Raw genomic sequence first — 24,924 nt, 5'->3', positions numbered from 1 at the left:
GCAAGAAAATGTTGTTTTGTCCTTTGACAACAACGCCTACTGCTATTTAGAGGAAAAACAAAAGCATTTAAATGTAATATATTTTTATTGTTAACTGGACAAAGGATTTTTCCTCCTGTCTGGCAGCTCTGGGCAGGAGGAAAATTGGAAGATATCAGAGAAGATTCATGGACATAGTGAAAGAGGACATGCAGAGGTTTGGCATGACAGAAAATAATGGATAAATGGTGCAGCAGAAAGCAGAACAAGAAGAGTTAAAGAAACTTCCCTGTGTGCACATACAATTATAGTGCACTAACATTCAGAAGTCTGAGCCCTGAGGTTTTTGCCATTCATTTGAAAAGAACATGTGTTTATTTTTTTATTTTTTGAAATTCCCACGTTTCACACAACAACAAAAGTCACAGATTTATGTCTCATAGTTCAAGCATTTTCTTCTGAGTACTGCAAATAATATATATATATGAACATTGTTATACAAAGGTTTTCCTATGTTGTGAGAGGAGTGTCAAGTGCTGTAATTTCAGGGAGAATTTAAACCTGATAACAGGCTGAAAAAAAATCCAGGTCTGGAAATGTTGATTGAAATGATATAAAATTGCCAGACCTCTGCAGCCTACCATCTTCTCTCCTTGAGGCTAGTGGCTTAAAGCTAACCACTAACAGCACGAGATGTCCCATACTCCAACCAAACTGTAACCAAGTCACTTCATTTCCCTTCAGCTCATCAGAAAATAATCCCCTTTCATCTTTTTTTTTTGTTTGTTTTGTTATTGTGTTGGATCCGGAAGGCACTTGTGAAGGGATGTTTTCCTGCTGATGACCAGATGAGAAAACACTGTAGAATTTTTGCAATATATCATTGGTCATGAACACCAAACCTAGTTATGCACCAGTGTTACCAAGCATGCACCCTGTTTATGCATTTTGAAATGGCAGCAGATGTCAAGAGTTATTAAGGATAAATAGTGTAGTGTTTCTTGTGGCACAAATCAGGTTTATGTAACCACATTTGCTTGACGGTTATTGCCATCACGGTAAAAAGGTCATTTAAGTTACAGTTTGCGAAATCATATTAGATGTAAAAAAAAAAAAAAAAGAAAAAGAAAAAAAAGGAACTTATTGTTTGGTTGGTTTCTTGCAGGCTGGCTGCAGCACCATGTCCTCGGCTCAGAGTGGAGATATATCAGGCTACCATCTGAGTGGTGAGTAATTGCTTCTATACTTACTTTGTTTGAATACCTTTGTGTGGATTAGTGTTTGACAACCGCACTGTTATATTTGCACAGACCTGATCTCACATGGAGGTAGTGCTGTTAGAAAGCAGTTTACATTGTTCTGTAACTGGCTTACCACAAGTAGAGATAACGCTGGCAAAATCCTCAAGAAGTTTCAATTCAATTTTTAGGAGTCCAGCTCTGTGCAGGCTTCCAGTGCCTTTATAGATGTTGTAGCATTTAATTCAAACCGGCATTTCAATTTGTTTGTCAGATTTTTGTGAGATTTGGTTCCCAACCATCTGATTTACATAAAACTTTATGTGCTCCGACTGACTCCCAAAGCCACCACTTGGCATTAAATGACAAGACCTGTAACAGTGGTGACTGTGCTCAGTCACTGGGAGCTGTTCAAGATTCCTACTCAACCTGGTGTTCTCCCAGTCTGTTTGCCATGATCAAACTATGACTTTATGTAACTACAGATGAAACAGAAGTTTATAAGGAATTCTTTAAGCATTTGTTTTTTGTATCTGTTTTAGTGGTGCGTAACCCGCCGGGCTGGGAGGTTGGGATCTACCTGGTGGGCTTTTTCGTACTGCTGGGCCTGGCTGGGCTTAATATCTGGAAGCTGTGGAAATCTGGAACTTTTCCAACGCCGTCTCCTTTCCCCAATTTTGATTATCGATATCTGCAAGAAAAATATGGAACCTCCTTCTCGGAAGTCAGACAAAAGGTACCCGTACAATATCAAAAACTAGAAAAAATACCTGCAGATTCACGCCGAAGCAGAGGCAACTTTGGTGTCAATTACAAGTAAGAATCTGATTTTTTGAGATTAGTTATATAACTGAGCATAAAAAAAGCTGAATGTCAGTTTCTATTACAGGTACATTCTGCAGTGATTATTAAAGATAAATTATTTCACTTGACAAAACTAAGAATAATACACTAATAATATTAGTTTTATCAACAGTAACACACACATATTTCTGTGTTACAACTTTTTGCAGTTGTTTCTTAGCATTATAGTGTAACTCTGTGAAAATGAATACAATTTGAATTAATTTGCCCAGTCTCAGTCTACTTTTTAATCTAACTTTACCTTATTTTTTATTTTCTTTGTTTTTCATCACTTTTTTAAAATCAGGACCACTACTATGTATCTAATTGCTAGAACAAAGTTTATTAGATAGCTAGCTACCTATATAGCTATCTCACTAGCTAACTATCAAATAAACTTTGTTCTTCTGTAGCAGCTGATGTCAACAAAGGTTATGTCCAATACTCGTTAGTTTTTTTCTTAAACGCAGTTTTGTGGAAAAACTAATTTATTCATGATGCATATGTAACAACTAGCATACAAACAAAAGTGCATTAAAGTTGCTAAACAGCGAGCTATTCCTCTGAAGAGTTGGTAGAGACCAGTAACAGAGCTAAAAGACCATAACAGATGAATTATTAGAATTAATACAAGTATAGCCGCTCCCTGAATCCATTCTTTGCTGACAAGTTCATGTTGTCAACCTAAAAGTTGCCATCAGATGTTTCCATGTCCTGTTTCTCAAGTGAAAAAAATCCTTGAGGTTTTAAAATGTTGTTTTGTCAATTTCTTTATCCTCTACTCAAAGAGAGTGGCAGCCAATAACCACCGGCGAACCTCCACCACATCCAGCCGTAAGCCTAGTCTGGCCCTTGGCGACACCCCAGATGGCTTCAGGGACCTGGGCCATTTGGAGCTAATGAGTAGAGAGTTGGACCCGTCAGGCATAGCTCAGCTCAACCGATCCATCTCTACCGACTCACTCAGCTCAATCTCCTCTATTGCCAACAACTTCGGTAATGACTTCACTGTTGGCCAGCTGGAGGTGACCCTGGAATTTGAACCATCCAAGCACCCGGGCCAGGGGATGGGATTGCTCCACATCACCCTGCACCAGGGCAAAGACCTGCTGGAGAAGGAGGAAGGCGACTTCCCTGGCTGCTTCATCAGAGTCTCACTGGGGCCAGAGGAGATTAATGTGGGAGTGACAAGGGTAAGGAAACCTCTGCCTTCTGGTATTTTCATACTATGGGAGACCTCATGGAATCTGTGTGGTAGAAAGATAAATTTTAGAATTTCTTATGTTTAAATAAATGAATACAAAATGTAGGTTTCATTTCAAGGTAATTTGCTTTGCAAAAGGTTTGAGGAAAAATATGACAGACCTGAAGATGCTGTGTTTAATTCATCTAGAATGTAAAAATGTCAAAAAAGGACAGTAAAGGTCTTCACAGTACTTGTTTTATATAATAAATAATAATGGCTTTCAATGGAGTTTCACTTGTAGAAGGTACTAATGGTTATTTTTGTTTTTCAGTACCTCATAATTATAATTCAAGTGGGACTCTGTTTTTTAAGGGGAATGGCTTTCCCTGTTATGGTTTTTTTTTTAATGTTTTCTAAATACTTACTTTTTTGCATTTGCTAATTAGCATTAAACAGAAAGTAGTAGCTAAGGATGCCTGGCATTTCCCCTGTTTTGGGACTATAGTATTTAGTCTTTACTCAAATACAGGACAAAAACCCCACCCTCATGATTAACCTCATCAATACTCATGGTGGGTTTTTGCAGTTTGGAAGGCAACATGAATGCTTAAACTCCTAATGCTTAAGAAACATGTGTTAACCATTCCTCGCCGTCAGTCCCCTGACCGTGGTCGGGAGACGCGAGGGGAGATGCTTCCTCCAGGGCCGAAGTTTGTCCTCCTTCGGGGTTAACTCCCTTCACTTTTGTGGAGTAGTGAGGCAGACAGAAATCAGCCGAGGCACCGGAGAGTACTGAAGAGATGAGGCTTTAATAACAGTACTGCACACTTCGAAAAACACACTGCCTAGGCTGTAGCCCGTTAGAACGCTGCTCCCGGTCGCCTTCTCTACCCATGACACACTCTCTCTCTCTTTTTCCTTTTTTGCTCCCCGCGTTTTCTTCACGCGCATGCTCACACACATCACATACACTCCTTACTGCACCCAGTCACACACAAGACGGCAATTCCCGCAACACTACCCCCACTCTGGATGGCAATTAAACAATAATTCCACTCCAGCATTGTAATGCATAAAACTGGTACACAATCCCCTTTACCACTTGGAGCCTACAGGAGATAAAAGTGTTAGCCATTACTGCATATAAGGTGAGGTATAGTATCAACTAGTGCACTTCAGTGACAAAGACGTTGACTCTAGTAAGGTGTACATACATGTGCAAAATAAAGCATTTCAAGGGTTGTTAAGTAGAAAAGAAATTACACAATTGTAACTATTACATGGCGACCGGGAATAATTAACTTATCCTAGCATCTAGGAAGGCACAAATACAAATGGATAAGTGCATGTAGATAACCCCGTAGGTCCTTCAGATACTTTACTCACTTTTTTTTTTTAAATGTAAACACTGGAACAATGAAAAATATAGCTCTCTTAAACCATTGTAGCTAACAGTGTAGGAGGCTGAAACGATTTAAACTTGAACTGAATCTTCAGTCCTACTTGGAACTGTCCATGGTAGGTAAACCAAGCTAAGTGATCCACACTCCATACCGGTCTGGAGCTCTGCGCCGACGAGTTGGTCGCTGAAACTGCTGGCCCAGGTGGTCTGGCTCACCCACCACACCCCCACCATTCTCATGGTCTACATGGGAAGGGGACGATGGGACAACCACAACCAGAGCGGGATCAGCTGCAACTGAGACGGAAGGCTGAGAGGAGCTGGGGCCATTGCCAGTTGCAGTAGAGAACAGACTGTGCAGACCCAGATCACGGTCTGCTGGGTCATCCTCTAAAGCTGGTGGTGGGACCTCTGTAGGTGACCACTGATGAGCTTGATCAAGGACCCAGGTATTGTCCAGTGGTTCGCGGCAGCAATAATGCTTTAGCTGGTCATGGTGGACAACTTTCACTTTAGACCTTGGGTTTTTCTGGATCCGATAAACTAGGTCATCCAATTGCCCCAGGACAAAGAATGGTCCTTCATACGATGGGAGGAACTTTCTGACCTTGTTCTTGATGTGACGTGTTCCTTTGATGAGATACCACACAGGATCTCCAGTCTTATACTGTGTGTGGCAACAGTTCTTGTCATATTGCCTTTTTGCGCGCTTGACTGACTCACCCAGGGCTTCCCTGGCGATGAGGTGGGCCAGCTCCAGCCGCTCACGCATTTGCTGCACATACTCTGGAGCTGAGGGTTGGTTGTCTGGATCAGGAGGTAGACCTGCGATAAGGTCCACCGGCTCACTCAGTTCTCGGCCAAACATCATGAAGTTTGGGGTGAAACCTGTAGCACTGTGTTTGGTCGCCCTGTAGGCCATAACAGCGTACGGGATCATCAGGTCCCAGTCCCAATGGCAACGCTCTGCTGTGGAGGCCAGGATCTTCTGGAGAGTGGCATTGAAACGTTCAACCTGGCCATCTGACTGGGGTCAGAATGGCGTTGTATGAGTCTTGTCTATGCCAAACAAACTGCACACCCCCTGGAACACATCAGATTCAAAATTGCGTCCCTGGTCACTGTGCAGTGCTTGAGGTATCCCGTAGCGGCACACCCACTCAGATGCAACGACCTCGGCAACGGTTGCAGCCCGTTCATCTGGGATAGGAAAGGCTTCAGTCCACTTTGTAAAATAGTCTTGTATCACAAGCACATATCGGTTTCTGCGCTCCGTCTCATTCAGTGGTCCCATAATGTCCAGCGCAACGCGCTCCATTGGGGCTCCTACCCGGACAGTTCCCATCGGAGCTTGCGGTGTCTTCTGGGGTCGGGCCCTGGATGCACAGCTGGTACAAGTACGGCACCAAAGAGCGACGTCTTCCCTCATGTGATACCAATAGAATCGGGTTCGTAGTCTGGCCACAGTCCTCTCGACACCAAAATGTCCACCCACTGGCCCTTCGTGCATCTGGCCCATCACTTCTGGTTGTAGCTTGCGTGGCAGTACGATTTGGGGATAGAATTGGGTCTCGTCAAGGCAGTAGAAGCGACGGACCAGAACTCCATCTCTGAAGTAGAGCCGTTTCCATTGAGCCCAGTATGTCTTAGTGGCTGGGCTGCATGGTGAAACAATAGTCCATGGGGGGCGCTCACTGCTGGCCTCCATCCAGGCGCGTATGGGTGCAATGTCTGCATCAGCGTCCTGGGCTTGGCTCAGCTCCCCCATGGTCCAGCCGTGAAACAGAGAAGCAGTATCAAGGATTTTAGCCACATATACTTTCTCAGTCAGCTTTACAGTGTGTGTATTAGTGGAAATGTTCTGGTGTGATATGTCTGTTCTAGTGTGAATTATCTGTTCTGAGATGTCTGTGTTGGTAGGAGTGTTTTGACATAAAATGTCTGACTTTGTAAGAGCAGTTTGGTCTAAAGTCTTTGTTTCTGGTGTAGTGGTGTTATGACTTACCCCCACTAGACACACCGCTGTAGTAGCCGGTTGTCCCTCCACCCTCACCGGACTCAGCAACAGGGAGCTGGTGTCAGAGTCCAACTCGCATTGGACTGCCCGATGACTGGTCCCCCCGAGATGCTTGGGGGGGTCCTGCACTCTGCATGGACAGGACTGGCGACAGGGTCTTCTGGAGAGGCTATCAGCATTGGTGTGCACTCGACCTGGACGGTGGATGATCTCAAAGTTGTACTCGGCAAGCTTCTCGAGCCATCGCGCTAACTGTCCTTCTGGCTCTTTCATTTTTGTTAGCCAGCGCAGGCTGCTGTGGTCTGTGCGCACTTTGAAAGGCCGTCCGAGGAGGTACTGGCGAAAATGGGACGTGAAATCCACGACGGCTAGTAGTTCACGTCGTGTGGTGCAGTAGTTTTGTTCAGTTCTTGATAGCTTACGACTGCCATATGCCAGCACACGTTCCACGCCCTGTTGCATCTGTGACAGCACCGCGCCGATGCCAGTGTTGCTGGCATCAGTGTCTAGTGTCATTTCTCCATGGTCAAGTGGATAGCCAAGAACAGGGGCAGAGGTGAGTCGACACTTCAGCTTGTCGAAAGCTGCTTGGTGCTCAGCATGCCACTGAAAATGTGCGTTCTTCTTGGTCAGGTTGTGCAGGGGTTCGGCTATAGAGGCAAAATCTTTCACGAACCGGCGATAATATGAGGCCAGGCCGATGAAGCGTCTGACCTCCTGGATGGACGTAGGTGTGGGCCACATCTGAACTTTTTGAACTTTGCTGGGGTCGGTAGCCACACCATGCTCGGATACCACATGGCCAAGATAAGCAACTTCGCGGCGAAAGAGGCAGCATTTGCCAGGTTTCAGTTTCAAGTTAGCTTGTTGAAGTCTATAAAATACCTGGCCAAGCCGTTGCAGCATCCCCGACACGTCCTTAGCCAGCACGATGATGTCGTCCAAGTAGACCAGGCAGGTCTCCCACTGCATGCCAGCCAGGACGCGGTCCATCAGCCGCTGGAACGTCGCCGGGGCATTGCATAGTCCAAATGGCATGACGTTCCACTCAAAGAGGCCTGTCCTAGTGCAGAAAGCGGCGGCCCTGCGTGCTCTAGGCGTCAGCTCAACCTGCCAGTAGCCTGATGCGAGGTCTAATGTGCTGAACCATGTGGCAGTTGAGAGTGTGTCCAGCGTGTCCTGGATGCGGGGCAGCGGGTAGGCGTCTGTTATGGTGCGGTCGTTGAGAGCCCTGTAGTCAATGCAGAGGCGGTATGTCCCATCTTTCTTACGCACCATAACGATGGGCGAGGCCCAACTGCTGCAGCTGCGTTGGGCGAGACCGCTCTGTAGACTGTCGTAGATCTGCTGATCAGCATTTTGCTGCTTTTCCCCTGCCATTCTTCGTGGATTTTGTTTGACTGGGGCACCAGGACGGGTTATGATGTCATGCTGCACAAGGCTGGTTCGGCCCAGGTCAGCAGGCCCTGTAGAAAACACATGTCCATAAGTGCAAAGCAAGCGTTTCAGTTGGAGCTGTTCATAGTCATTGAGGTCTGTGGAGCTCTGGGCATAGAGCTCCTGCAGATGCAGAGGAACCACAGGAGGGCTGGTCAGAGAGTCTGCAGCTGGGGAGACCATGGAGGGTTCCACGGCCTCAGCTGGCTGGAGGAGCCCGGCAATGGATCCGTCCTTAATTGTTACTGCTTTATTGCCAAGGTTAAAAAGGCAAAGTGGGACAGCTTTGGAAGGCTGTGTGTTGACTAGGACTCTGGCGATAAGTACTTTATGCTTCTCAACAAAACCTTTGGTGGGACTAAGCATCATGTCACCTCGAGCTGCTGCACCAGGATGCACATTGCCTTTCACCATATACTCTTGCCCCGGTTCCACCACCACAGTTCTAGCTATTCTCACTGCGTGTGACTTTGTACTGGCTTCGGTTTGGTAGTAGAGCACCTCTTCACCGAACAGAATGATGCGGCGTTTGCCGAAATCAAGACGTGCTTCAGCTTGAGTGAGGAAGGGATGCCCAAGCAGCACCTCATTTCCTGCTATATCTGCCACCAGGAAGTCAACATCCACCTGTCGATTGTTGATATTGACAGGTATCTGGGCTTCACCTAGCACCGGCACGTCCCCAGGTCCCACACCAAGCAAGGTCTCAACAACTGAGGGCTGTAGTGGTGGCCTCACGTCTGGGTGGATGGAGTTGTAGTAGGGCAGCGGCAGCACGCTCCTCCGGGCCCCACTGTCCAAAACAGCACATACCTCCACTTCGTAGAGGCGCATGGGGATACTCATTTCTTGGCTTTGGCACTTAAGGTGGAGCACGGTGGGTTTTGGGCTGTCCCAAGGGCTACTGTTCAATGTTAAGGCCTTGGTGGTTTTGTGAGGGGAAGGGCACTGCTTTTGGACATGGCCCCAACCTTGACAGTTATGGCAGCGAACCCCACTCCTTTTAAAGTTTCGGTGATTGTTCGGTGTAGTTGAGGGTGTGTGTGGGACAAAACGATTCGGTGAGGGGCTAGCTGCAGGTGCATGCTCAGCAACAGTCTCATCTTTGTCTTTTTCTCTGACGACGGCAGCTCGGGGCCGGCGTTCAGCTGCGTTACGGGCTCCTTGCTGCATGGCACTGGTTACATAAGATGCAGCCCTTTTAGTGGTTTCGTGTCGGTGAGCTATTTCGTATGCACAGGCAAGTGTGGCTGGGTGCCTCTCTAGCAACTTCTGTACTATTTCTGCATCACCCAGCCCATTGGTGAAAACTTCAACAGCTATAGAGTCTTGTTCAATCTCTGCTCTATCACCATATGCAACAGCCACTTTCCCATAAATGTCATCTCTGAAAACATGCAGGGGCTCACCAGGTTTACGCACTCGCTGCCTCAGTTCTACAGCAACAGCGGCTGCATGGTCAGAAGAAGGGCCATATGCAGTTTCCAGTTCGTCCACCAGGCGGCGGTAATCCCATTTGGATGAGCGGGGATTTCTGTGGATAATGGCCCCTGCTGCTCCAACTAGGCAGAATTTAAGCTGAGTTGTCATTGTTTTTTCTGACCAATAGTTGGCTTCAGCGCAGCTCTCAAACCTGTGCAGAAATTCCTTCCACGGTGTGGTGCCGTCATATTGGCCCGGACGTAGGGTGGGGACTCTCTCTCTAGGATCACCGTCCTCTTCACTGTCAGATGGGGGCTGACGGGGCACACAGCGGGTCTTGCCTGGTTTGGAGCGGGGTTTATGCTGTGCAGTGGTTCGCCCATAGCTTATGGCTTCATTAAGGCTACTGGAAGGCATACATTGCATGGGTGTATTTAACATTGCGTTAAATTGAGCCGGTGTGCTGTGTACAAAACTGTCCATGTGAGCGGAGGAAAATGGGTTTGAGTCTGGATAGTGGATTTTCATTTGGGGAGTAGGAGCTGGATAATAGTTCATGCTGCTGCCTGTGTTTCTCTCACGGCCGTAGCTGCGGCATTCAGCATCAACGAAGGGATTCGTGCGGGAAAACTGCGGCTGGGCAGGACCATCGGGCGGCGCGAATACACCCTCTCCATTAGCGTGTGTGTTAGCACAACTTTCGCCACACAGGAATGGGTTCATATGTTCACATTTAGTCACAGCTCTGTCTCTGTTAGCTTCCCTAATGCTCGCGGCACCCTCGGAGACACTGGTCAGCGACATGAACGGGTTGAAATAATTGGTCTCGAGTCCGTAGTTTTCACGTGAATGGCGAGCAGCAGCCATCGCGAGTTAGCTTAGCTACGGGCTAATACACTTGTAATTACGGTCACTCGGCTTTATCGTTAGCCGCTTTAGCCTGTCGGTTTTTCTCAGTGCTCACCACTCCTTTAACAACGTGAGAGGGTCCCTTCGTGGTCGCCAGTGTTAACCATTCCTCGCCGTCAGTCCCCTGACCGTGGTCGGGAGACGCGAGGGGAGATGCTTCCTCCAGGGCCGAAGTTTGTCCTCCTTCGGGGTTAACTCCCTTCACTTTTGTGGAGTAGTGAGGCAGACAGAAATCAGCCGAGGCACCGGAGAGTACTGAAGAGATGAGGCTTTAATAACAGTACTGCACACTTCGAAAAACACACTGCCTAGGCTGTAGCCCGTTAGAACGCTGCTCCCGGTCGCCTTCTCTACCCATGACACACTCTCTCTCTCTTTTTCCTTTTTTGCTCCCCGCGTTTTCTTCACGCGCATGCTCACACACATCACATACACTCCTTACTGCACCCAGTCACACACAAGACGGCAATTCCCGCAACACATGACACAAAAATTCAGCATCTAAAATTTAAAACAAGTTTAAATTAGGCAAGTCAGGAAAATCTGGAAAAATCAAGAAGAGTTTTCCTACAAAGGAACAAGGCAAGCAAACAAAGCTAAATAAAGCAGACAAAAACAGAATTCAGGTTTTTGTGCAAGGCCAAAAGCAGGCAGAGTACAAACAGGCAAAAAGGCTCCAAAGCGAAAATCTGTCAAGTTGTTCAGGGTGGAGCAGGAGTACTGAAGAACTAATGAGCAGAGTGGGAACAGGGATGTGGAACATCAAGTGATGCAGCAGGTGGGGAGGCAGGACAGATGTGAGGACCTTGTGTGATGACAGAGTTACAGCAGAGGAGGCAGATGACCCACAGATGAATGATATAAGTAAAACCATGACTCACTGGTGAGATATTTTACACGGTGGCAAAGTTGATGAAGATCCTTAGAACAAACCGGCTGCCATGGCTAAAAATGACCATTACAAGTAATATAATGTTTCACAGATATAAAAAAGGACAATAACAGCCAAACCTTAAATTTGAGATAAAAACATTATTTATTAACAAGTTAATCAAAGCGTGAAAGCAAGCATCATACATAGCTGTGTTAATGTAATGTAGCGAACACATGTATCATGACAGCTGCGGTGTTCCTCGTTAGCTTGCTATAAAGTGTAAAAATGTGATGGGGGCCTTTTTTTATTCATGCTTTTGACTGCTAAAAGAGCGGGTTTGTGATGCTGGAGGGCTGAAACTAAACGAAACATGAAAGCACAGCTAGTCGGATGGCTAATTAGCACTTAGTGCTGAGATGACTGAACTTAAGATAAAAGTTGCTTCTGATAAATTCGTGGAGGAATAACGTGGCATTGAAAGCCTTCCTGCTCAGTGAGGGCAGTTTGGGCTGGATTTCAGACCTGGCTGAATTTTAGACAGAGACAGTGATACGTCCCTCAGGAGGAGATGCTCGATCCTGCAGCTCGACAAGCCAGTTCTTTCCTGTCCGTCAGAAGAGCCCATTTCATTTGCTTGAGTGGACAATCCCCCGAGAGCTGCAGGAGGGTTATTTCACATCTTTTACTGGATCAAGGATGCCTTTAATTTCTCCAATGGGCAAGCCTTTCTTACAACGAGCAGTAACCCCAACAATTATAAAAGTACATTAATTATCTCACTCGGAAGAATAGTGCTTTAAAGACACTGTAATTTGATGAGCAAGACAATGCGATGGCACATTCTGCAGTGTTTTCTTTTTTCTCAATTAACTTTTCATTTTGTCATTTAATGGAGTACATAATGACTTCTATTGGAGTGGAACACTTACCAGCCAGTTTAGATACAGTTGAACATCTATTGTTTAATCAGTCAATTAGTGCATTTAGACAAGACAAGATGACCCGCTGAAGTTCAAACTGAGCATCAGAATGGGGAAGAACGGTGATTCAAGTGACTCTAAACGTGGCATGCTTGTGACCCAGAAGTGCTGGTCTGTGTATTTTAGAAACTGCTGATCTACTGACATTTCCCAGCACAACCATCTGTACGCTTTACAGATGTTCTGAAAAAGAGAAAATATCCTGTGAGCAGCTGTTGTCTAGGTGGAAATGGCTCGTTGATGTCAGAGGTCAGACGAGAATGGCCAGACTGCTTTGAGCTGATAGAAAGCCAACAGTGATGCAAATAACCAGTCGCTACACCCAAGTTATGCAGAAGAGCATCTGAATGGACAACACGCTGAACCTTGAAGCAGATGGGCTACAGAAGCAGAAGACCAGACCAGGTGCAAATCCTGCCAGCTAAGAACAGAAAACTGAGGTTACAGTTGGCACATTCACAGACAAATTAGACAACAGAGGGTTAGCAAAACGTTGCCTCGATTGCTGCTGCAAGTCAGAAGTCAGCATAAACAAGAGGAAAGCATGAACCCGTCCTATCTTGTATCAGTGTTTCAGGCTGTTGTTGGTGGTTTGATGATATGGCATACTTTGGGCTTCTTAGTACCAACTGAGCATAATCTAAAGTAAGTAAGTAAGTAAAATTTTATTTATATAGCACATTTCTAGATAGAAATCACAAAGTGCTTCACAAGATATAACAGATTATAAAAAGAAAAAAACAAAAACAAACAAGATACAAACAAAGTTAGCAAAAAGCAATTTTAAAAAGATGTGTTTTTAGCTGTTTTTTAAAAGTAATCAATGAATCAGCGGATCGTAAGTCCTGAGGAAGGGAATTCCACAGTCTGGCGGCCACAGTAGCAAAAGCTCTATCACCCCTAGTTTTCAGTCTCATATACTGAGTGACAAGTAGGCCCTGACTACTCGACCTCAGAGACCTACTAGGGGCATAGGGCTGTAAAAGTTCAATAATATATGGTGGTGCTTGTTGTTGAAGAGCCTTAAAAGTTAAAACCAAAATCTTAAAATGGACTCTAAATTCGACAGGAAGCCAATGTAACTGCATAAGCAACGGTGTTATATGTGAAAATTTAGAAGCTTTCGTCAAAAGTCTTGCTGCAGCATTCTGAACGATCTGCAGACGCTCCAAAGAACCTTTGTTTAAACAAGTAAACAGGGAATTGCAATAGTCCAGTCGTGATGAGATAAAAGCATGAATAACAATCTCCAGTTCGGTATAGGATATTATAGAGCTCAATTTAGAAATATTTCTTAAATGATAAAAGCAAGACCGAACAAGAGATTTAACATGACTATCTAACGTAAGAGCAGGATCAAGGATAATCCCTAAGTTCCTGACAGATGGTTTTACAAACATTGAAAAAGGACCAAGAGCATTTATTATACTGGGTATATGTCTATCTGGGGCACATAAGAGGACTTCGGTTTTATTTTCATTTAGTTGGAGGAAGTTTTCAGCCATCCAGCCTTTAATGGTTTCCAAGCACACATTTAAAAGCCGCAGCTTAGAAGCCTCTTCCGGTTTAAAAGATATATAGAGTTGGATATCGTCCGCATAACAATGGTAACAAATATCCTCAAAAGGGCTCAAAATGTGCTGGAGAGGGAGTAAATAAACTAGAAATAATAAAGGCCCCAGCACAGAGCCTTGTGGCACACCAAAAGACAAGGACACAGAAGATGACCTATACTTAGAAACTGCCACAGAAGAATATCGTTCAGAGAGATAAGAGGAGAACCATTTCAATGCAGTCCCAGAGACACCAACCCAGTATTTCAGCCTGTTAAGTAAAATATGGTGGTCAACAGTATCAAAGGCCGACGTAAGATCCAACATTAAGAGAACAGAACATTTACCTGCATCACTTTGTAACAAAATGTCATTAGAAACTCTAAGAAGGGCTGTTTCAGTGGAATGAACTTTACGAAAGCCAGATTGAAATTTGTCGAAAATACTATATTTATCTAAAACTGCTGTAAGCTGCTTAGCCACGATCTTCTCTAGAATCTTAGCAATTAACGGAATTTTTGAGATCGGTCTATAATTGCTAGTGAGAGATGGGTCCAGCATAGGCTTTCTTAACAAGGGATGTATAACAGCAGTTTTAAAAAAGGCAGGGACTATGCCCGAGGCCAAGGAGGTATTAATTATAGTAAGAATACAGGGACCAGTAGAGTAAAAGACATTTTTGAATAATGATGCAGGTAAGAAATCAAGAGAGCAAGAGGATAATTTTGTTGCACTAACTATTTTTCCCAGCTCTGGTAGTGAAACAGGTGAAAAACCTTCTAAAACAACAGGCCGAGCTGGAGTGGGAACTGACAGCGCAGACGCTGAAAAAGACAAGTTTTTCCTTATGTTGTTAATTTTTTCTAAAAAGAAAGCAAGAAAAGTTTCACAATCTTCAACAGAAGAAATAATGGCAGCAGGTGGAGCAGGAGTAATAATATTAGTAATAGTATCAAATAAAACTTTAGGATTACCTCTGCTCTTTGCAACCAACTGAGAAAAGTAAGCAGCCCTCGCAACTCTAATAGCATTGTTAAAGGAGGCTAAAAGATCCTTTAAATAAAGGAGATGAACATTTAAGTGGGTTTTCCTCCATAACCGCTCAGCTTTACGACAATTACGTTTTATAAGACGAATGTTGTCATTTAACCAGGGTACAGACTTGGAAACAGGCACAGGTCTCATTTTAATCGGACAGATTTCATCTAAGATCGAAAGACAATGATAATTGAATAGATCTATAGAAAAATCAACATCGTTTTGTGGGGATAATGTTAAATTAAAAGCATCAGAGAACTTCTGTGCTGAGGAGGAGTTTAAGGTGCGGGAAATAACTGTCCGATGAACAGGAGACATAGGCTCATAAAAAGACATATTAAAAAAGACACAATAATGGTCAGAAATAAAAATGTCCTTAGAACAAATATAATCAATATTATTAATATTATCAATAAAATTTAAACACCGCAGTCGCAGTTCAAACATCATATGATAGCTGCTTTCATAAAGATAATGTGCTGTGTTACAAAGAATCATCTCAAATTGGTTTGTAGAACATGACAGTGAGCCTGCTGTAGTCAAATAGCCTCCACAGTCACTAGATCTTAACCCAAAACAGTCTGAGTAAATCAAGTTAAATCATTTCAGCTGCTCACTTGCTTCATTAAGAGCATTAACAAAACATTTACTTGTACTGCATTCCATTATAGCTTTTGTGGTGCATTTGCTTGCTGATAATCTACTTCATTTTTAGCTTTCCTTTAAATTCACCACTAGAACAATTTCATCACGCTCTTAGTAAGAAGCAACTGTTCTGACAAGAGAAGAAACAAGGCGTCGTTCCCGCCATCTGCTACACCTGGCGCTCGCCTTCTGCTCTTGGCACTAACGCTGCCAGAATATTCACACATTTCTTCCTTGCTGTGAGTCATCGCTCCATTGTGGGGCTGTGGTTTTGTGCAGGCTTACACGGGATGCCGCGGGGACTCGTCGGTGCCCCAGTTTTAGTTGCCGTGCCGTTCGGAGGGGTTTGATCTGACGGTGATCATAACGGGAGCAGCCGCCGATTGCAGCAGCTTTAGTGTCTCCCTCTTTAATGTCAAGGGAAGACCAAAGGAAATGCTGACATCAGCTTTACTCGCTCCAATGGCCACGCAGGCCTCCCCCCACCCCTTGCATCTATGCTTCCTTTTGCTTTTTTTTCTTCTCCAGTGCCTCTCTATGCTGTTACTACTTTTGTTTTGCCTTCTGTCAAAACCTCCAAGCACCCACCCACCCAAATCCCCCGTTTTCTCCCTCTTTTCCTCTCATTTATTTGCTGTCAGTTCTTCTTGCCTGTCGTGTTGCATGTAACAACGTGCACACACGCCTCTCTTTCTTTCTCTCTTTTTATTGGGGGCTTACATCTCCATTGTAAGCCCCCAAAAGTGATAAAGCTAATACTGCAAGCAGGCAGTCTCACACGGTGGTGGAAGGCTGCTCAAGATGCTTTGTATGTTGTATGTTGCTACTTTTTTCTCTGGATCCCGCAGGTGCTGAGCAGTTATGATGCTATTCAGTTGGTTGATATGAAGCACAATCCAAGGTCAAGCCGCACAAGCTGATTTGTAGACCATTTGCTCTGCTCTAAATTCACATGTCCTCCACGCCGCAGCGCGTTGTCGTTTTGCTGTTCATCACTGGAAACCCCAGGTGACCTCGCGATCTCGGTTACGATGTGTTTGTGAGAAAGCTGCAGTGTTTTTATTTCAGACACATTTAGCAAAAATATTCATGCTGGATCTCATACTTCGAGAACAAACACTGGTGTGTGTGTGTGTGTGTGTGTGTGTGTGTGTGTGTGTGTGTGTGTGTGTGTGTGTGTGAGAGAGTTGGGGTTAGCTATTATTAAATCTGCTATGTTACTAGTTGCCTGGTAACTTCTGACCGCATCGGTTTCCACACATCCCCTCAAGGCCTGATGACTTGAAATTACCATTACAACTGTAGCTCTGGCAGCCTCTGTCTTTGATCTTAAGTAGTCATGGTGTGGTTTGCTTGTCAGAGGCTGTTTTCCACATTAAAATGTGCTCTGGATGACAAGAAAAGGAAATAAATAGTGGTTTTGTAGCATTTCTTTCTGGTATATCAACAAAAAACAGACCTTGTGTTCTCATCACGTAAGCTTCTTTAACAGCAACACTACAGGTAGCTGTAGCTCAGGTGGTAGAGCATGTCATCTACCAATTGCAAGGTTGGGGGTTTGATTCCTGCCTGCTCCAGTTTGCATGTCATCAGATCCTTGGGCAAGATGCTGAACTTCAAGTTGCTCCCTGATGTGTCTATCCAAGCGTGAATATTAGATAGAAAGCACTTAGTGTAGAAAAAGCTGCTTGTTTGAATGAGGCATGAAGATGTAGAAAGCACATTGAGTGCTCAAGTAGATTACAAAAGTGGTATTTAAGACTAGTCAAACATATTACACATTCCTCTGAGAAGTATGGTGCAGTTGCACATTCTGTTTGGTTTATTTTCCATTGTTGTTGCATCATTGTGTGTTTTGAGATTGGAATATACAATCCTGCAAATTGTCCACCGCCTCCTACAGGTCCAGACAAATGCATTCACCGTGATCTTCGATGAGCGCTTCTCCATCCCCATGGATTCTTCCAGCCTGGAGGAGTACAGTCTTCGCTTTGCAGCTTTTGGTATCGATGCTGACGAGAGAAATATCAGCGCAGGCGTAGCAGAGCTCAAGCTGTCAGACTTGGACCTGACCATCAGACCATTCAACGCCTGGCTCTATCTTCAGGATGTCAATAAGGTGTGTTGATACAGAGAGAGAGACAGAAAAATAATGCTGGAACTGGAACATCTAAGTTCTGTCCTTGCAACGTTTCAGGAAGCACAGCGGTGTCTGACACCATCTGCTGGACATTTAACAAAACTACATGTCAGATCCAAACAGAATCAAGGTCAGGTCAGTGAGGGTGCTTCCTAAATGGAAGAAGCGTACAGATTTTTTTTTTATTCTATTGTGAAAACTATGTGACAATATCAACATAAAACTAATAGATATAATTTACCATGATAGGTTAAGTGGCGACAGTTTAACGGGATGGGAGAATCATTGTTACCTCATCACTGGATCAAATCTTGTCTAAAACTAAATCTAACAGCGTTATTTTTTTTATTTAGAATTCAACATGTGTAATATTTTTCAATAACATTTAAAAACAAATGTGATGTAAAGCACATATATTATATAATTTATTCTCAGCAAAACTGTGTCCTCAGTGAGATGATCAGAGAAGCCTCATGCTGTGGAAAAAAACGATGAACAGTATCCACAGAGCCTGGAGTGAGGCGCTGCAATAATCACATATATTAAAGATATTTAATTATGAATAATTAATATTCAGTTGAGTACACTTCATTTCTGTTTTATTTATAAAACTATTCATAACAGCAGTCACCTCCAGTAGCTTCGCATTGCAAGATAAAGACCCTACAATATTTGATAGAAAATCCCAACTATGCGATGATCTGCTATGAGCAAGCACTTGGCGACTGGGGGAACGACAAACTCCCCTTTAAAGGAAGAGGCATGCAGCAGAACCAGGTTCAGGGAGGGGCTCCGGTTGATTATTTAATGCTTTTTATTTGAGGAGAAAGATTTTAAATTCAATTCAGCCAACAGAGAGAAGTCAGCATGAGAGAAATATGATCTCTCTTTCTAGTCAGCACTATCTCGGGGTGTTTTGGATCAAACGAAAGGTATTCAGGAAACCTTTACAACAATCCGATTACAAAGAAATTACAATAGTTCAGCTTAGAAGGAATAAACGCATGACTGACTGTTAAACGTGATTTACTCATTTTGACAAAATGATGAATTAAAAATTAAATGTTTCAAAACTCTATACATTATGCACTAACACTATGCAATAAATATATAATTTTAGTAATTTAGACTTTCATTTTCATATATTCTTAATTGAACTAGAAATGAATTTAAAGATTCTGTGTAGCTCCTTAAAATTAAATAAAATCCACAGTAGTAGGAGTTCTGATTCGCCATACTCCAGTCAACACGTTACAGTCATTCTGTCGGCGCATCGCCTTGACTGGAAATGTATGATGTTGTATTTAATGGCTGCCATGCTCTGGTTTGACCCCACAGGCAGTGGATGCAGTCGGGGAGATCTTGTTGTCTCTCAGCTATTTGCCAACAGCAGAGCGTCTCACTGTGGTTGTGGCTAAGTGCAAGAACCTGGTGTGGACCAATGGCAAGAACACCGCAGGTCAGGGATGCTTTTTGTCTGCAGGGTTGTGTTTCCTTTCCATCATTAGAAGTTAACCTGAAATGTGTGCATGGGCGTTTTTTTTTTCGTGTCAGCTGTGCAGTGCATCTTGCGAATGAACAAAATGCTTATTGATTTAATAACAGCAGCCTGTCTATTTTTATTCAGTAAAAGGACTAGATGTTATAGTCCCTGATAATGCATTGCTTTAAATGAAGAAAATCTTGAGGGATGGCTGTTATGAGGAAAGGCAGCCCAGAAACTTTATGGAATTTCTTTAAATAGTGTGTCAACTGATAATGGTCACACTGCCTGAGACAGCGAACCACACTGAAACACCGCCTCCAGAGCTAATTCTGTGTACAGAGCTGTGAGTCTACCTGATTAGTCTCCAATGAGGAATTTAGTGGATGTTCTACAAACTATTCACTCTACCTTCACTCCTTCTCCTTCATCAGATCCATTTGTCAAAGTCTATCTGCTGCAAGATGGCAGGAAAATCAGTAAGAAGAAGACTTCCACCAAGAGGGATGACACAAACCCCATTTTCAATGAAGCCATGATCTTCTCTGTGCCGTCGATCGTTCTGCAGGTATGTTTCAGACCATGATTTATTCTTTTCCAGAATAAGAAAATGCTAATAGGAAACATAAATTACTAGGAGGGAAAATAAAAAAAGCCCCACAAGTTTTGCAGGACTTAGACTTCTTTTTGGCGTTACACTATTATCTATCTCAATCTGTGTTTTATGATCCTGTATGTGCCCTCTTGTAAAAGTGATAAGGGCTTTCAAGTAAATGTGCAATAAATTATAAGTATACAAATAAAATAAAGCAAAAGTTAATATGTATATGCAAAGGTGGTAGCAAGTCTAGAAAGGCCATTATTATTAGCTTACTAACACACTCACAAGGGAAATATTAGCATGCTAACTTGAGGCCGATGGCTACGATGTTGACTTATCTTGATGCATGCTCAATCATTCACGTTAGTAAATCCCAAAAGCTAATTCTGTTCATCAGGAAATAGTGTTTTCAGAGGGAGAAACGTTTCATCAGTCATCCAAGTGACTTCTTCAGTCTCAGCTGACTGCAGGTTTCCCCAACCTTACAATGATTCTAGATGAGAATACTCTTAAAAACGTGTTTAAATTCACTGAGAAGGCTCATTCGTACAGTATGAGAAGTCTAAGACCAGGCAACAAAGGAAGTTTGACTTACTTGTTGTGCATGGGAAACCACAGCAAAATACGGAGAGTGTCCTCAGCGGCCAGAAGAGAAAAGGATGCCACACCGGGCATGTGGACAAGTGGGTTAAAAATCTGCCTGACAGACAACTCACCCAAGCAGAGAAAAATATCCTTTCAAAAGGGTTGCGCTTCAAAAGGGTTGACGCAGAGACAAATCCAGCAAGTGGAACTGATCGCAGCCACAGAAACAGCAAATTGAAACAACAAAATTGCAGACGTAGCAGCAGGGCAACTACAGACGAAGGTTTCGGCCTGTCTCAGCAATGCAAATACCCCAGCATCCAACATCAGCGTGGAGGAGAGGAAGGCACTAGCATCACTTGTGTTCAAGTCACTGAAGCATTAGAGGTAGTTCATAAGAGATTACAGGATGACCCCAACCTCAGCAACAGCACCACTTTCAGCACCCACCAAGTGTGTTTGCTTTTGGAACTGTGTCTTAATTCCACCTATTCAGGTATGTGGATGACACCTGGGTGAAAATGTAATCTCAGGATGTACCACAATTCACATTTCCTTGGTGGACCAACACATCAAATTCACCAGGGAGCAAATGAAAAGTGGCAGGTTAGCCTTCTTAGACTGTGAGATTTCTATCGCTAATGGTGGGCATTTAAAAGTTGATGTGTACCGTAAACCTACCCATACAGATCAGTATTTAAGGTTTGACTAGGGCCAGGGAAGCAGAAGAACATCACATCAAAAAAACCCTGAGTAAATATAGTTATCCCAGCTGACCATTTATTGAAGCGTCTGATTGGCAGTGATCCTAAGCAGACTCCAACACCTGAAGACTCCTTAAATTAAAGGAAAGCTTGCCTTAGAGTGTTCAGAATGTTTTGAAGAATAAAGGTTGTCATACCAAATATTGTTGTTTGTATATGTTTTAATTAGCGCTGTCATAACGCCATAACGCGTTGATGCCGTGCAGCCCTACGCACGGGGCGATCGGCGCTAACTCGCTAACGGGGATCTGCAGCGTTATTGCGGTTATGCCGTTATTGCGGTTATGCCGTTAACGTCATTTTAACAAGATTAACGCTGACAGCACTAGTTTTAATAAATCTTTGCATCCATTTCCAATTTTACTAGCAAACAATAAAACCATGAAGGGTGGCTTTAGACTTTTGCACATTACTGTATGTTGGTGTGGTTCTTTAAATCTTTCAGTCGTTGGTTCTCAAGTGCTGGAATAACCAACAAACTGAAAGGTACATTGTTAAATGGTCTATATATATGATGGTGACATAATTGAAATCCTGTAGTGGAAACTATGCCTTTAAAATGCATGGATCATTCAACCCCCACAAAAATAATCTGTTAGAAAAAGTGCAAAAGCGTATCGAGATATGGTCAAAATTGTTGTTGTGACACATGTATTTAACTAATTCCATAAAGATTTAGATGAAGAAAAAAAACCCAGCTGAATCCTGCTTAGAGAGAAGGTTATGTAACCACGTTTGTGCTCTGCAGGAGCTCTCTCTGAGGGTGACGGTGGCAGAGGCCACAGACGATGGCCGGGGTGAGAACCTTGGTCATGTGATCATCGGCCCTGAGGCCAGCGGGATGGGAATCACTCACTGGAACCAGATGCTGGCAACTCTGAGGAAGCCTGTGTCCATGTGGCACCCTCTGCGCAGGATCTAGTCACCTCAGAACATACCTGACCCGATTCGAGTACAACACTCACTTCTTCAAATTCCTTTGAACTCTCCCTTTGTTTGTTGCCATTTTTACATTGCATAAGTTATATGTCTCTGTAACAGAGACATTATCACCCTGGGTTGTGTATATTATAAATGAGTTTAGTCACCTCTCACTTTCATTATTTTGTCTTCATTCTCTCACCTCGAAAGGGAATTGGTCTGAAATCCGACTCTCCTCCAGTGAGAGGACTCGAGTATGTGGATGTATATATTGCTGCCTTAAAAGTCGTGATCAAATGTTTTATTTTCAAATTTGAAAAGGAGCCCGGCCTTGGCAGATGCACTCCCTCCCTCTGCATGGTGCGTGCGCTGGTAGAAGCCGATTGTAAATGTTTGGAGAATGAGCTACTGGATGAGAGGTGAACTTGTTTCTCTTTCAGGAAAAGGACCCATTTGTCTTTTCCCATCATTCACTGATTGTACCTTCTTAATTGAATCGGTTCTAGAATTGAGATGGGTTAGCGCTCTTGGATTTGATTATCTTATATTTGTTAATAGTGTGGTTGATTAACATTAGCGGTTTTGGTATGTTCTGTATTAATCATGCTTAAATCCAGGTACTCTTATCCAGGTGAAATAACTGTAATTTGTAGCAGTGGTTACAGGGTGGTAAAATCAGAGGTAATCAGCATATAAATATCATGCTATGTTGTTCTACTTTTACCACGATTAACGCAATACTAGTTGTATAAGCATATTAGGAGGTGTAAATACTGCAGTATAACATTGTTTTCATTTAAACTTTTTCTCTTCTGGGTGTAAAAGACATGTTTTTCATATTATGACTACTAATAAAATGCTGAACACCATTTGTACAACTCTATATTAAACACCCATGTCATTGGTGATTGATGAATTATTGTTATTAAAACACCTCTGGGAATTTAACCTTTGATGTGGAGTGTACTAACCCCCTGAAATGGGTTTAAAGTTTCTTTTACATTAGAGGAAACATCTTGATATCCTGCGTGGTTTTCACTGGCCACTTGTTACATTCATTGTAGCTGTTGTTGTTAAAACTGCCCAGAAACATCCCTGGCCAAAAGCAGGTGGTGGTGGTGGGTGGGGCTGGGTGTTAAGTGGAAATAATGCCGAAACATTCAAATGAAGACAGCGTGACAAGAACCTCGTGAAGGTCAGGATGTCAAGATGGCTTTTGATCAGTCTCAGACATTCTCTACAACATTGTGCAACAGTGCTTCTGAATGTGAATTATCATGTGACATAGCCGCTAACAATCTTTTGGATTTCTTTCTTTTTTCAGACACGTTTTAGGTCAAATTATGATTTATAACCTCACTTTGAACACACCTGTGGTCATGTAATGGGCAAAAGTTTCCTACTGTGCCAAATAATGAAGCAATATTTTCATTTACAGTCAACATTGGCATTCAGTTTGATGAAGTTGTAACTAACATTCAGCCATGCATGAAGTTATTTAGCATTTGATGTGAATGTGCCTCATTAATAAAATGTATTGTGTGAATGCCGTTTGAAATAAAAAGTGATTCAACAGTTACTCATGAGCCACTTGACCACTTTATCGTCATGACTTTAAATTGCAAATTTTTGTGAGAAACCTCTATAATGCATCTGTAGAAGTTGCATCTTAATATGCTCATCTTGGCTATAGAATTGTATCAGTATCCTGTTCTTCATCAGGAGATTGAGATGCCATTGCTGTTCTTGTGTTTTTCTGAGTACTTCCGAGAACAGGTTTAATGAGATTAAGAAAACACAATTTCTATTTGTTTTACTGGTTACAGTGATGAGTTGATTGGTAAAAAGTGATCCCATTGGTGCATCTAAAAAATCTATATCTAGACTGAATGCAAGAAACATGTCATCTAGAATATTCTAATTTGGTGATTTGAGAAACAATCAAAACTGGATTTTTAAATTCATACCACAGGTGCATCTACTAGGATTCTGAGGCGCAAGACTGGTCTGCACCAATATAATTTTTCACACATAATTTTTGTTTTGTTTTTTTATAAGGCAGCATGGTGTCACGGTGGTTAGCACTGTTGCCTCACAGCAAGAAGGCCCTGAGTTCAAATCCACCATCAGACTGGGGTCTTCGTGTTTGGAGTTTGTGTGGGTTCTCTCCGGGTACTCTGGTTTCCTCCCATAGTCCAAAGACATGCAGTTAATGGGGTTAGGTTAACTCTGAATTGTGAAAAGGTGTGAGTGCGAATGGTTGTCTGTCTCTATGTGTTAGCCCTGCGACAGGCTGGCAACCTGTCCAGGGTGTACCCTGCCTATCGCCCTAAGACAGCTGGAATATATATATATATATATATATATATATATATATCCTTGAAAAAGGCTAAGCGGTAGCGAATGGATGGATGGTATCGAAGGCTGCGCTAAGATCAAGCAAAATGATCACAGAACAATTTCCTGCATCAGAGGCCATTAACAGATCCTTATAGAACCTTAAGAGAGCGGTCTCAGTGGAGTGCTGCTTTTGAAAAGCAGACTGAAAAGGGTCAAAAATCTGTAATCTGCATAGTAAGGACCCACGTACCATGACCTAATGGAAAACCCTGAAAATGTTGGCGAAGATGGCAAAGTTTTCTATTGAAGGCTGTCCACATTAGGGAGGGAAAAGGAAGGTATCAAGAAATGAGTAGCGATGCTACTGACTATAACATTAGGTTTGATAGCAGTGTGGCAAATTTCTGAAATAAAGGACACAGGGTGGGATGCATGTGGACATCAGGCAATGACCCATTTTCATTCTTTCATTTAAAATACTATTCACTGACACAGCCTCTCCATCTGCACACCAAGCTAACACTCGAACGCATAGCACAAACATCACAAAAGTAATGACCTTAAACA

General features: G+C 43.1%; 1 protein-coding gene across 1 annotated transcript in view; it reads left to right on the top strand.

Annotated features, from left to right (window-relative positions):
* Positions 1–23,596, top strand: part of syt12 (synaptotagmin XII) — a 35,210-nt gene extending 11,614 nt beyond the window's left edge. Inside the window, exons 2-8 of the mRNA XM_084934020.1 lie at positions 1,145–1,205; positions 1,760–1,953; positions 2,849–3,253; positions 17,427–17,642; positions 19,002–19,122; positions 19,581–19,714; positions 21,845–23,596. Of these exons, the coding sequence (XP_084790146.1) occupies positions 1,160–1,205; positions 1,760–1,953; positions 2,849–3,253; positions 17,427–17,642; positions 19,002–19,122; positions 19,581–19,714; positions 21,845–22,018 (1,290 nt within the window). The 5' untranslated portion in view covers positions 1,145–1,159 and the 3' untranslated portion in view covers positions 22,019–23,596. The remainder of the gene's footprint in view (positions 1–1,144; positions 1,206–1,759; positions 1,954–2,848; positions 3,254–17,426; positions 17,643–19,001; positions 19,123–19,580; positions 19,715–21,844) is intronic.
* Positions 23,597–24,924: the final 1,328 nt, after the last annotated feature.

The sequence above is a fragment of the Perissodus microlepis genome, chromosome 7 (genome assembly GCF_051167445.1).
Source record: "Perissodus microlepis isolate ML-2025 ecotype Zambia chromosome 7, ASM5116744v1, whole genome shotgun sequence".
NCBI lineage: Eukaryota > Metazoa > Chordata > Actinopteri > Cichliformes > Cichlidae > Perissodus > Perissodus microlepis.
Note: the sequence above shows the minus strand (reverse complement) of the source record. Positions and strands in the feature narration are given on the sequence as shown.